The sequence below is a fragment of the Rissa tridactyla genome, chromosome 14 (assembly GCF_028500815.1).
Source record: "Rissa tridactyla isolate bRisTri1 chromosome 14, bRisTri1.patW.cur.20221130, whole genome shotgun sequence".
Classification (NCBI taxonomy): Eukaryota; Metazoa; Chordata; class Aves; order Charadriiformes; family Laridae; genus Rissa; species Rissa tridactyla.
In genome coordinates this window covers 6,914,288-6,927,599 of record NC_071479.1, presented here as the reverse complement: position 1 = coordinate 6,927,599, position 13,312 = coordinate 6,914,288, and the positions used below count along the sequence as shown (strand labels likewise).

Genomic DNA, 13,312 nt, shown 5'->3' with positions numbered 1-13,312 from the left:
CCGCACCGGAAGCGCCGCCGCTTCCCTCCCGGAAACACCGGCCGGCCCGGAACGCTGGGGCTCGCGGCCGTGACGTCGTTGTGCTGCTGCGTGATGTCACGGCGCGAGGCACGCAGCGCGCGAGGGCGGCAGCGGCCTCCCTGCGGCCCCTCGCCTCGCCCGGTCCCCGCGTCTCCACACGGTCATGGCTGCTGCCATCTCTGCGGGCACCAGAGCTCGCCCGGGCGAGTGTGACCACATCTGGGCTTCCCTCCGTGCTGTGAGGGCTGGTGCCGAGCGGGCAGGGGAGCCCCGGCGGGGGCGGCTGTGGAGTCTCTTCTGAGGTGGGACGACACAGCTGGCGCTGGGTGCCCGGAGAGAGGAGTGTCCCAGCCCCGGCCGGGATGGCGGTGCCGTGACAGGGCACGCCGTGGTGTGCAGCAGAACCCCCGGGCAGCTCAGCGCACCGGGAGGGCGCTCCGAGGCCGGTCCAGAGGAGGCCCCGGAGATGCTGGGAGGGCTGGAGCCCCTCTGCTGTGGGGACAGGCTGAGAGAGCTGGGGGGGTTCAGCCTGGAGAAGAGAAGGCTCCGGGGAGACCTTAGAGCCTCTTCCAGTCCCTAAAGGGGCTCCAGGAAAACTGGGGAGGGGCTATTTACAAGGGCATGCAGCGATAGGACGAGGGGTGATGCCTTAAAACTGGAAGAGGGAAGATTTAGATTGGATATTGGGAAGAAGTCCTTGCCTGTGAGGGTGGCGAGCCCCTGGCCCAGGTTGCCCAGAGAAGCTGTGGCTGCCCCATCCCTGGAGGGGTTCAAGGCCAGGTTGGACGGGGCTTGGAGCAACCTGGGCTGGTGGGGGGTGTCCCTGCCCAGGGCAGGGGTGGGACTGGATGGGCTTTAAGGTCCCTTCCAACCCAAACCACTCTATGGCTCCGTGAAGGCGGCCGGAGGGGCGGGGCAATGCCCGACGAGTGGGCAAGGCCTCGTGAGGGGCGTGGCCTCCAGCCCCGCCCACCCCCGCGGGCAGGGTTTCCAGCCGGAGCGGTTCGGCGGCGCGCGGGGTAGGGGCGCGCGGGGGCCGCCATGTCGCGGCTGCACCAGAGCAGGTGGGTGTCGGGGCCCGTCCCCCGCCGCGGCGGGCTCTGCTCGGCGGGGTTTGTGCGTGCGTGCGGGGGATTGCCGGTAACAAACGTTATAACGGCCGCGGCTCCGCTCCCCCTCAGGATCGCGGACTTCCAGGAGGTGCTCGGCGAACCCACGGTGGCTCTGGCCAAGCTCCGCGACCTCTGCTTCAGCGGTGAGCGGCCCGGGGAGGCGTGGGGGGTGGAGGAGGGCGCTGGGCACGGCCCCGGCGGTGGCCCGGAGTTCCAGGCCGCAGGCTGTCCGGCGGCTGAAGGCCACCTCGGCCGCTGCGAAGCGATCACCTGCCGGAGCCGCTGTGAGGCGGCGGGGAAGCCGAGGCGGGCGGGGGTGTTTGGAAGCCCAGGCTCTGCCAGGCCGCAGCGGTCCCCACCCGGCCTTTGAGCACAGCCACAAAGCCTTCTCTCCCCTTCCCCGAGAGCCTTGCGGGTCCCATTGCTTCTGCCGTGTCCTGTCCCTCACCTGCGCCGTCCCCAGCTCTCCGCTGCCCAGGCCCGGCCGCAGGCACCATCCCCGTGGGAGGCACCGTCTGTAACCCCCGGAGCGTCCCTGTGAACGCTCCCTGCCCCCGGGGGAGGAAAAGCGCTGCCTGTCGGTGTGGTGAGCAAAGCGCGGTGCGGAGGCTGGGGCTAACGGAGTTATCTCTCTGCCTGATGTTCCACAGGAATTCCCTTTGATGGTGGGCTGCGCTGCCTGTGCTGGAAGGTGGGTTTTGCTTGGGGCGCTTTTGTTTCTTGTGTTGATGCTTTGCTAAAGTGCATGCTATTTTGGGGCACTTAAAACTGTAAACAAACAAACAAAATATCCAGAGCTTAAAAGCTGCTCAAACTTGACAGTAATTTGTGGAGATCAGCTCTGGCATAGATGCAATAGCATTTACCGGCACAGGATGGCCATCATTTTGGATGATAGAAAGTGGCTGTTTGCTCTTTGCATGAGAACAGCCCTCAGTATTAAGCTACCAGTGCGTTTCAGTCAGGTGTGCTATTGAGCAATCCTACAAATAGGTCTGTGTTAAAAACCAGTCCCCGAAATATTCCTGACTGTCACTTGGCAAAGTAGTAGGCTTTCTGGAGAAAGGTCCCAGTATTTTCAGAGAGCCACTGTGTTTGGTTTGCTCCTCTTACAGGTATAACAGATCGTTCTCCCAATCCTAATTTATGCGCATCTGTCTTCTGTACAGATACTCCTGAACTACCTCCCTTTAGAGAAAGCCTTATGGAGCCCTTTGCTGAAGAAACAGAGGTGAGGACACGGGTGCTTTCTCCTTTATTTCTAATGATATCTGCAGAGAAGGAGAATAGTTCCTTAAATAATTAAGTACCTTCATAAAATAAATTGCTCTTGTGTGGAATGCAGTGTTCTGTAGGCTGTCTCCTGGGTCTGGTGAATTGACCTTTTCAGCTGAACTCAAGAGGAAATCAAATGCCTTCTGGCTGAGCAGGGTGGTACAGAGAGATCTATTTGAACTCAGTCTGGGTGCTTGTGTTGACTTAATCTTCTGCTTCAATGTTAATTCCTCTTTTCTTCCTTAAGGGATCTGTATTCCCAGTTCCTAAAGGAAATGATTATCCAGCCTGGGATCGCCAAAGCCAACCTGGGTGTTTCAAGGGAAGATGTGACCTTAGAAGATCATGTAAGTGTTGTTAAACCTTTGGGCTCCAGAAAATTCCCCAGAGCTATAAACCGTTGTTCTGGAGTCTGGACCCCTGGCCTGCTCTTGGCTCTGTTCTCAACTCTTTTTCCCTGCTAGCAGGAGGGACGGTTCCTAGGTACCAGCCTGGCACTTGGGTCTTAATAGCTTTCAGTGTGAATTATTGGCAAAGCACCAATGGTTCTGAAGAGAGCTTATTTTCAGCTATGCATATCCCTTTTCCCCTCCTTTGGGGCCAGCTGCCCAGGCTATGGGTCGCCTAGGGAAAGGGAGAGGCTCACGGGAGGTACCTCTAGCAAAGAGATGCTCTCCTGAGACGTGAGGTCTGTGGTGGACTCAGAGCTGGCTAATATGAACAGAGGATATAAAAAAGGCAGGAGAGTCAAGTTAGACTATGGCATGGAAGGCAGAAAATTTGCTCATTTCTAGTTCTGATGCTGGCTTTTTTTTTTTTTTTAGTTGACTATTTCCTGCATCCCTTGGCTTTTTCCTTCTCTGAAAGCACTGTTAAGAGTATATATGTTAGGGGAGGGAGTGAAGTAACTGATCAGAAGAGACTGTAAAATGATACAACTGCGTCCATGACTGGTCCCGAACGTTAACTTCTCTACTAGTGTGCAGTCACCTGTGCCGCCGTGATCTCTGGAGGCTTTGGTGCTGTAAAACTTGCGTGCTTGTAAAACTCCACAAGTTGTCAGGTTACAGTGATCTTTGAATCTCTTGGAACATCGTGGGTTCCCCCCCCCTTTTTTTTTCCTTGGTTATTTGTTAACTTTGCATGGATCTTGATGTGGAGAGAGGAAAGCGTGTGTGTGGAGGGGGTGTTAAGTTTATCATATTGGAAAACTGGTCAGATACATGATAGGTTGTTCATAGTAATACGTATTTCCTTTTTCCTGGGCACAATGGTGGTGCTTAATCAGCCTTCTCGGAGCTGAGATAGAGGGGGATACTTGTAACTAATAACCACAGCGCCTAAGTACTGTGTGGGTGGGTAACTCTTACCCTAAGTGCAAAGACCGTCTCTGTTGTACAGGTTGGAGCTGCAATCAGGAATCTTGTTGACACGGGACAGGATACCTGATCTGGGAACAAAGTCATTAAGAGGCAGGTGAAAAGAGATTGGAAATGTTGCCTTCTGCCTCTCTAAGTGAACCTGCATGCTCGCTTGTTTTCATGAGCTCTGATACACTTCCTGCACACTGTGAAGGAGCAGCACTAAATGTGTTAAATCAGTCTTTATTTACTGAGAATTTTGATACATGTGAAACACGCTTGTTCTGTTTCTGTTGTTTATTTCTTTAGCCCCTCAATCCAAATCCAGACAGTCGATGGAATACTTACTTCAAGGATAACGAAGTGCTTCTCCAGATAGACAAAGATGTCAGGTGTGTGAGGCGTAATGACTCAGGTTTCTGAACCCAAGTGGTTTGGTTAACACTTTGTACTTTGAAAACTAAGTTTAATATTAAACTGAATCTCCCATTCAACATGGGCCATGTACTTCCTTCTTCTTATGCCTGATTTCCTTCTGTATCCATTCTAGGAGGCTGTACCCTGACATGGCATTCTTCCAGCGCCCAACAGACTACCCCTGCCTTTTAATCCTGGACCCCCAAAATGAGTTTGAGACGCTGCGCAAGCGGGTGGAGCAGACCACACTCAAGTCACAGACGGTGGCACGAAACCGCAGTGGGGTTACAAATGTGAGACCTAGATGGGGGCTGCCCATGGGGCAAGGCATCTTAGCTGATAAAGGGAAGGGTATTTCTCAGGCTTTTTGCTATTTCTCTCTGCTTGTATGGTGAAATTGGACACATACTCCAGCAGGTACTGTGCATTCTGGTGGCTGGACAGCTTTGTAGAATTAGTTGATGTGCCTGATGGTTGGTAGGGAATTATAGGTGTATTTAATTCTAAGGGTTATTTTTTTACTGACTTTTGGCAGAAGTTGGAGGAAGATTCAGTTATTTTGTGCTTGACATGTGCCTTTCTGTATGGGAACAAAACACTGAAGGGTTAATTTATTCAAGTTGAATTTACATAATCTTCCAGAACTGGGATCTCATAAACCTGCAATTAGGAAAGGAGCTGAGTATCTGCTGAAATGTGTGTTGTCTCTTTCCTCTTTCACGAGTGTTACAGTACAAGTGCCATGTGCTGTTGGGGAAGGTGGCTTGCTACCACAACAGATCTATACTTTTCCTCATACTACTAATAAAGAAGTGGAACTGCTGTGGTTTCTTACTGCATGGGATCAGGTCATGTAATGATTCAGGGGATCTCTCTGTTGCTGCACAGACTGCTTTGTTCTTCAGGGATAGCCAGCACTAGGACTTCACTGCCTTTGGGCCTCCCGAATTACTTTTTTATGTGAAAACCTACCTGCTTGGTATAAGCTGCCCAAATCTTTTGGAAGTCTATGTGTATTAAAAGCCAAGCTTGTCACACGTACAAAATAATCTGTGCCAGTTGGTTATCCTGAATCAGCCCTAATCTTTCCTTGCGTTTCAGGTGAGCTCCCCTCTTAAAACGACACCGAATGCTCTAAACGAGTACGAAGTTCTGCCCAATGGCTGTGAAGCTCACTGGGAAGTGGTGGAGCGAATCTTGTTCATCTACGCCAAGCTGAACCCTGGGATAGCGTATGTTCAGGGGATGAACGAAATCGTAGGGCCGCTTTATTACACCTTTGCTACAGATCCTAACAGCGAATGGAAAGGTGAGAGACTCTTTTGGCCGCTCAGTAACGGCTGTCGTACCGCATGTTCTCTGCGTAAAGCTGTTTAAGGAGTGAGATTCTCTTTAAATAACTCTGTTCTGACTGATCGGGGCCAAAAAGCAAATACAGCAAGAGATGAGGAGTTTTGGGGACCGCAGCAGATTGATAGAAACTGAATGGGCTGTGAGTGGTGAGAACATATGGGAAGTGAGGGTTTTCAAGGGGTTTCCTGTTTGCTTTGCATGGATCTAAGCTGCACTTTATGAAACTTAAAATCTGTTTAGAAGCTCTTGTTTACTTGTACTATATATACCTGGTAAGAAAAGAATGGAATGGGAGTACTTTGCGTGTTGCTTCTACTTCATGGGAGCTCTGAGGGCGCGCGCTGATGGCGGGAAGAGCAGATGGTGTTCTTGGGCATCGATAACTGGTGTGTGACCCAGTGTCACGAAGACCTTGTGTTGCACACAGGGTCTGTATTTGCAGTGACTCAGTAGACATTTTTAGCTTTAAAAAAAGAGGCTAGTCTTGTCCCACAACAAGCAAGCCAAGATCTTGTGTGATCCACTACTTGCATCTAGTACAGCAACCAGATTATGGAGCAAGAACAGTCTCTGTGCTTCTGTCAGTGATGCTTCCTCTATTCCCATACCATTTATTCCCCCCCCCCCCCCCCAGAACACGCTGAAGCAGACACGTTTTTCTGCTTTACCAATCTAATGGCTGAAATTCGGGACAACTTCATTAAGAGCCTGGATGATTCTCAGTGTGGCATTACCTACAAAATGGAGAAGGTCTACTCTACCCTGAAGGAAAAAGATGTGGAGCTGTATTTGAAACTGGTGAGGAGCTATGTGTTTCTTTGAGTCTCGGTTGGAATGCGAGGAGTGGAGCTTAATAATGTATTTAAACGTCAGCCAATTTTGTTAAATTGTTACTATGCTTGAATAGAAAGGTTGAGAGAGCGAATAAAGGGCTTTGCCTGTACAGCATAGAGGCTTTCTTATCTGTGAACTGAAACAACTGCTCCTTGGCGTAAACCTAGAGCAAGCTGACACAGCAAGGCTTTCCTCCCCTGCCTGACCGTGAAAGTAAACAATATTTGTTGCAAAGCTGCCAGCTGTGAGTCCGAAGTGACTTGGCCACGATCCCATGTCAGCTGGGCTGAGGCTTAGTTGGAGCTGAAGTCTTCACTCTCTTTTAGTCATCAGGCAAAACATGAGTTTTGGTATAGAGTTCCTTTGAATTTGAGATTACAGGAATTTTGTCTCTGTCTTTAAGAACAAAACAAAAAACAGCCCCCCCTCCACGCACACATGCTTCAGTTGCCACTGGCTGCCCTGACAACAGGAACTTAAACTGCATGGAGATCACTCCACAAGTAAAGTGAAATCCAGCAGGCTGGACCATCCCACCCACCTAATTCTACCATTCTCCTTCATCCAAGGGTCTCTGAGTGCCTTGGGTCGGTGTGGGTTTTGTAGAACACGTAGAAGGCAACTTTTGTTGAAAACATCTTCAGGTCTTATAGTCTATTTGGTGCGAAAGTCCAAGGAGAATTTGGAAGGGAAAGCTGTTCTTGTTACTCCAACATTCACCAAATCACACTGAGATTTTTTTTTTTTGTGTTTAGAAAAATGAGGATATATTTCTTTTATGATCCAAAAGATGGTTTGTCTGCACAGTGACATGACCCACAGTATTGGCTGGTGGCTGATTCAGTGGGGAGAAAATAAAACTGCTTACTGTTTGGCTGGCAGGAAATGGTCATGGCCATGCAGCAGCTGGTCCTTAAGAATATCAGCAGGATCCTGAACTCGTTTGACCTTGATTAAACTTATGGTCCCTTGGATTTAACAGCAGAAAACAAGAAAGCTTCAGGCTAGAAGTGCTTTTTTTGTGTGTTTTACTGACCATCAGTGTGAACTCTGTTCCATCTTTGTTTCTTTTTGTGAACAGTAAACTTTTTGATAAAAACAGGGCTTCTGGAAAGGAGAGGAAATCCTGACAAAACAGTGCCTCTGCTAGAGAGGGAGGGCTGCGGCTTTGGAGATAAAGTGTTGTTCAAATGGGAACATTAAAATTACTTGGCAAGTTTAACGGAACTAACACAAATAGTGCCTTTAGGAAGAAAAGCTTCCTTTGGTCCATGTTGTGGACAGAGGAGTATTTTCTGGCTTGTCTGTAGATGTGGTGCATGGCTGCACTGGAAACCTCTGTCTAGCTTGAATGTGAGAGTCTTCAAAGGAGGCGATGGGTTTGCTGATGTTCCAGCATGAGTTGGCAGCTTAGAGCAATGTCGGGGTGGAGATGGGGATGGAAACATGGGGTGCATCTCTTACTTGTAGGGAACTGGCTGAGAGCATGTATTCATTCTTTGCCTGGTGCATGTCTGACAGCAAGAACAGAACATCAAACCCCAGTTCTTTGCCTTCCGCTGGCTGACGCTGCTCTTGTCCCAAGAGTTTCTGCTGCCAGACGTCATCCGCATCTGGGACTCCCTCTTTGCTGATGATAAGCGCTTTGATTTTCTTCTGCTCGTCTGTTGTGCCATGTTGACGTAAGTACATAGGTAGCCTTCTTGCTCTTCTCTTTCCATCCTTTACCTAAATACGTGAATCCAGGAGTCTTCTGTAGGCATGTGTTAAGGCATCTGGTGAATAGGTTGTAGTCACTGTTCACGGAAGTCTCTAAAAGGCCACAGTGTAGCCTGCTTTTAAAGTTCCTCTTTAAAGAGTAAAAAGTAGCTGGAATCACTTCTATCTTTCAGACTAATCCGGGATCAGTTGCTGGAAGGAGACTTCACTCTGAACATGAGGCTGCTACAGGTAAGGATTAAATTTGGTTGGCATAGGGAGCAATTTGGAGAGTCTTAAAATAGTACTGTGAGAGCAAATGAGAGAGGTTATGCCCGGCTGAAAAGAAGTACCAGATATCTGATGTTTGTGTGCAGAAAAGTCTTAAGGGATATTACAGTATGCTTACTACTGGAAGTGTGCATCTTCTGCTTGTGCACCCATTCTAGCCTACAGAGAAATTGTCATAGACTAGAAGCTTGTAATGTTCATTTGGTTTGCAAAAAATTAGAATAATTTTGAGCAAAGATGTGAAACCCTATGTAACAAGTTAAATTTGTTGGCCAGAGGCTTTTGTTTAGTTCTGAGATCTGTGAGAGACCAAGGTTGGAAACACCTGCGCTGCACAGTAGGATGTCTCTGATTCTGCCAGTTCCTGCTTTGGGCTGTGCAAGATACTGGCTTTGATAAGGCTTTCTGGCACGAAGACAGCCCTTATAGCAGGCCAGCTTACTGTACCCTTAGAGGACAAATTAAAAAAAACCAACAACCAAACAACAAAAACCTTCTTGAAGGGTATTGAGGCTTGATCAGTTACAAAACAGGAAACTGTTGAGGGAGTAACTGAACACAGCAGTATGTTATAATAGGCAAGGAATGCTGCTGTCAAGGTTTGCCTTGCTTAAGTGAAACAGTGTGTACAAGAAACGCTAGGCAGTCACTTATATCACTTTGTTTCATTGACACAGGATTATCCTATCTCTGATGTCCATCTGATTTTGAAGAAGGCAAAGGAACTTCAAGATTCCAAATAGTGCACGAGCCTAACAAAAGGAGCCAGAGAAACTGTATGGCAGCGGATCCTAGGAGATGCCCCCATGCAGTGTGGTGCATTAAAGTTCCTAGTGGTCTCTGCAGGACTTCAGGTTTCATGTTTGGGCTACTGGCCACTTCAAAGACTTCCTTCTACTCTATTTATTAGGTCAAGGACTGACTACTTCCCCATCCACTTGGGTCCTGCACTCCAGATTTTTCAAATCTCAAATGCCTCTCTGCTGCTAAAAGCAGTTCTTTGTATCTTTTTTAATGACTTTAAGTTTGGGGAGAAAGAAACCATCTGTCTGCATATCCCTGAAGGGATGTACTGCTGCATCATGGATGTAACACATGGAGTAACTTCTGCTGAGGAAGGGACAGGCTGAGTCCAGTGGATTTTGGTGTGTGAGTATAGAAGGATCTTTTTCCTGTGAATAGAATGTATTCCAATGAAGTCACACATCCTGCCGTTCAAGTAGCTTCTGGATTATTCTTCCTCGTGTCTGCACTTGGCCATCCCTGGGGTGTGCAAAGAAGACAGCATCAGCTTCTGGTGATTGCCATCTGACATCCGGCAGTTTGGACCCCTTTGCCTGGGAAAGAGATCTTGAGAAGCTGAGATGGGAGGACACTATTGCAGCTGGTGGCTCTGTGCACTGAAACTGCCTGAATCCAGATTTGCCTTATCAGCAAGGTCTCCCTGAAAGCAAGACTGTGGTGGTTTTAAATCAATGAGTGAAGTGTAGCTTGAAGGCAAGCCTTACTACGCACAGCCTTAGAGCAGGAGCTTGTTTCTGCAGGGAGGCCTCGAGCTGCTTTCCTGGCTCTGGACTGGAGCACATCCAGCTACAATCAGGATTCTGAAATACAAGAAATGGGCATCTAGTTGTGTGCAATGAAGACAGCCGTATTTAGGGGCTTGTACAGGCATGGCACCAGGGTTTTCTGCCTCAGTAGCTTGCATAATATCGCCCTGCGTAAGCTCTGGTCACAGTAACCTTGAAGAAGACATAGTACAGGTCCAACCTACAATTAAGAGTCCTTTTCTGGTCTATACCAGTGGGCATACAAGCATTTCAGTCATTAGGTGACTGCTGGGGCTGATCCACTTTTCTGTGTACCGGTCCTGTTGGAGTCACAATCCTGAGTTGGACACTCGTCCCTCCTGAGAGGGGAACTGCTGCATTTCAAATACGGTGGAGCAGGCTCAGGTGAATGTCAACTAAGACAAACTACGGAGAGAACTGCTAACCTGCTGTCAGTGTCGGGCTGAGCAGAAACCGTAATCCTCAGAGGGAGAAACCGCCAGCACCCAGGTGCTTGGGTGGTGCAGAAGCTCTTGAGTGAACACTAATCCAGCGTGCTTTTCCCTTTCTTTCTGTGCTGTGCTGGCTCACCTCTGCATAGCTGTTTGACACTGCAGTTTTTGGTATTTATGGGTATTGATTTGTTAAAGGTCAGTGTTCTTTGTAAGATCCGCTTAAGCTGCTGATGGCCTAGAATCACCCTAGCAGGAGGGATGTTGTCAGCCTTCAGCTTTTTTACTAGTGTTAGTTCCTTCACTGAAGGCCAGTTCTTCACAGGCTACTGTAATTCTCACAAAGGTAGGCGGGGACATCAGAGGACAGGTTGATGCATGTACCTACCTTCTTTTTGGCAATCCCAAGCAATCTCTGTCTCTTCAGAAGATGCTCGAGTACCACTGGTGCAGCCGGGTGTTGCTGCTGTGGTGGAGCAAGAGCAACTGAAGACTTAAAACAATCTGTAATTAATACCTGTGGCTAACAGTATCCCTCTCTGCTGCAATCCTTTCTAGAGGGTAGTGTTTTCCTCCAAGAAATATGGAATCAATAGACCAGGACAGCTGTGTGATGAAACATCCTGTCTGCTATAACCACTGGATGGGTGTTCTTCCTGCCTTGTATCGCTGACCTATTCCAGGTGGTCTCACGGTCTCAGCTCTTGGATACCCTGCACTAGAGAAGCCAGTAGTCAGACCTTGTATGGCCAAACGGCTAGCTGGTAGCACAAATGTAGAACCAGATGGTCTGCCAAACACTTCTGCCTCAGAGCTGCTCTAAATATTGCTGTAGCTCTCTTACATTCCATGCACAAGCTCTGCTCGCACCTCCCCGAATACCTGGGCTGTCCATTTTGGGTCTCCCTGGCAAGTGCAAGGTTCTGTTAATGCTTTTCTCACTGGTAACAGGGGCATCCATGAGGGTTCCTGCTCTGAACAGCTAGAAGTCTCCTTAAAATAACCTGAGAGAGCAGTAAAGCATTAACTGTAGATGAACTTCTGCTTGTTTTCAGAGTAGCGTTTGGGCCCTGAGGTTGACCTCCTGCAGTGGCGTTGCCCAGCTCGGAGCCAGGCACTGATCTGTAGCATTGCAGACGCTCGAGGAAGACACAGGAGGTGGCTACTCAGGTAGCAGTGCAGGTTGCTGTCTGGGTACGGGTGTCATGCTGTCTTCTCCCTTCATAGGGAGAAGGGCTTACGTTATGCCATCTTACTTCTCTTTAGGGGGTGACGGTAAATGCTTTTTAAAAAGGAGTCTGCAGTGGTTTAGTGGAATGCAATGAGAGCTTTTGCTGGAAGGATTCGCTGGGATAAATTCTTTAAAATGATTGAGGAGTTCTTTGGGGAGAACTTGTAACAACTTTGATACACCCAGACAGTATGGTTCTTACATGAAAAGCTGTTTTATATTCCTCTTTATCCCCTGCCATGTGGTAGGACTTCTGTCCTGCCGTTGAAAAGGGCTGTTGAAAGAAGTTGTACTTTTCAATGACTTGGGATATCCAGTTCTTTATTCCAAGACTTTCTCTTTTCTTTAAGAGCAAAACCAGATTTTCTGAGGGGAGAAAAGAAAGTCTTAACTTGTAACCAGCTTTTGAAATCTCCTCGTGAGTTTCCTTGGCTTCATTCCTCAAAGGCTTTTGGTGGTGGTTTTGTTGTTGTGGAGGTCAGATGGTATTTAACTAGTGGTTCCTTGCTTGTGTGGCCAAGTAACAACTGCTCCACCCTTGAGACGTTTCCACCTCTGATTTCTTTCAATCCTAATCTGATGCAGGAGCAGCGAGGTTGGCTGAAGTGGCACTTTGTTGGGTTGGGAGGTGTTAGTCTGGGGTGCCTTGGGGGACCCCTAGTTTTCACAGGGGCCTAAAAGGGGATGTTTAAATGGCTCTTACAGTGGATTCCTTGCACACAGAATTACTGCCAGGCAGGGGAAGGGGGACCCATCTTCATCTGGGAGGAAAAGCAGGACACTGTGGAGGATGCTGGGAGAGACGAGCTTTCCCTGGGAGGACGAGGTCTGCTCTGCCTGCGCCTTGCTGTAATTCAGCCTTTGGGAAACTTTGTGGCTTTGCCAATGAGATAGAAGCAGCAGGATACTAGGGATGAAGTTGATGGTGGCTACTCAGAACACTGATTTTGAGTTTGAATTTTGTGACCTAACCTAGAATTATTCGCACTTTGGCAGTGAGCAGAATGATGGAGAAAAGTTGCTTTGGGGGAGTCTGGGGTGTTTGGGAAAGCAGAGGTTGTTTTCCCTTAATGAGTGTCAGTGACTTTGTTTTAACCGTTTGGAGCACTCTTCTAAAAATGCCATTTCCCCCAAAAGAGGAACAAATAACACTTTTTTCTTTTTTTTTTTTTTTATTTTTTTACCTTGTCTAGAAAGAATTGCCAGAACAGGGTATAGAGAACACTTAATCACTCTCAAACTCCTTTTATGCTTCTTTTTAAACACTATTTTTATAACGTTTCCTTTAACTAAACGGGTGGCTTTGTGCAAACCTCTGTTGGTGATGAGTTAGTGCTGCTGCTGACCACGGTCTTCTCAATGTCCTCTGCGGCAGCGGCTGGGGGGAGCCCGGGGAGCCGGGGCAAGCAGAGCCCTGGAGCGGGCTCGCCCGTCTCCATCGCCGCCGCCTCCTCCTCTCCGAGGTGGTTTTGCTTTGCCTTGTCCGGGATGGGGGGAGCCGGGGGCGCTTTCCTGGAGGAAAACGCCGCGGAGGTGCCGCTGCGGCCGCCCTCGGGTGGAGGGGGGCAGCCGGGGCCGGGGGCAGCCGCGGGTCCCCGCCGCCTCGCTGACCGCTCCCGCTCTGTATTTTCGTACGTTCCGGATCCCCGGGCTCACGCTGTTCTCTCATTTCTCCGAATAAAATGGTTTCTTCGCACGAGGCCGCCTCGCTCTCCGC

General features: G+C 49.0%; 1 protein-coding gene across 2 annotated transcripts; it reads left to right on the top strand.

Annotated features, from left to right (window-relative positions):
- The first annotated feature begins 111 nt into the window (after positions 1-111).
- Positions 112-13,294, top strand: TBC1D13 (TBC1 domain family member 13). Of its 2 annotated transcripts, XM_054220313.1 has the most exons (12): positions 112-1,085; positions 1,203-1,276; positions 1,784-1,824; positions 2,303-2,364; positions 2,656-2,755; positions 4,079-4,161; positions 4,320-4,479; positions 5,288-5,495; positions 6,174-6,337; positions 7,895-8,055; positions 8,266-8,323; positions 9,040-13,294. In XM_054220313.1, the coding sequence occupies exons 1-12, from the start codon at positions 1,063-1,065 to the stop codon at positions 9,103-9,105; spliced, it is 1,200 nt and encodes a 399-aa protein (XP_054076288.1). In that variant the 5' UTR covers positions 112-1,062; the 3' UTR covers positions 9,106-13,294. The 2 variants fall into 2 exon arrangements, with proteins under 2 accessions (XP_054076288.1, XP_054076289.1); XM_054220314.1 differs by lacking the exon at positions 7,895-8,055.
- The last annotated feature ends 18 nt before the right edge of the window (positions 13,295-13,312 follow it).

Bases quoted from the DNA above. Each gene is read 5' to 3' on its own strand.
- TBC1D13 (XM_054220313.1), top strand. From the start codon at position 1,063: ATGTCGCGGCTGCACCAGAGCAG. The intron at 2,365-2,655 runs GTGAGGACACGG...TTCTTCCTTAAG, and splicing joins CCTTTGCTGAAGAAACAGAG to GGATCTGTATTCCCAGTTCC. The intron at 6,338-7,894 runs GTGAGGAGCTAT...CATGTCTGACAG, and splicing joins TGGAGCTGTATTTGAAACTG to CAAGAACAGAACATCAAACC.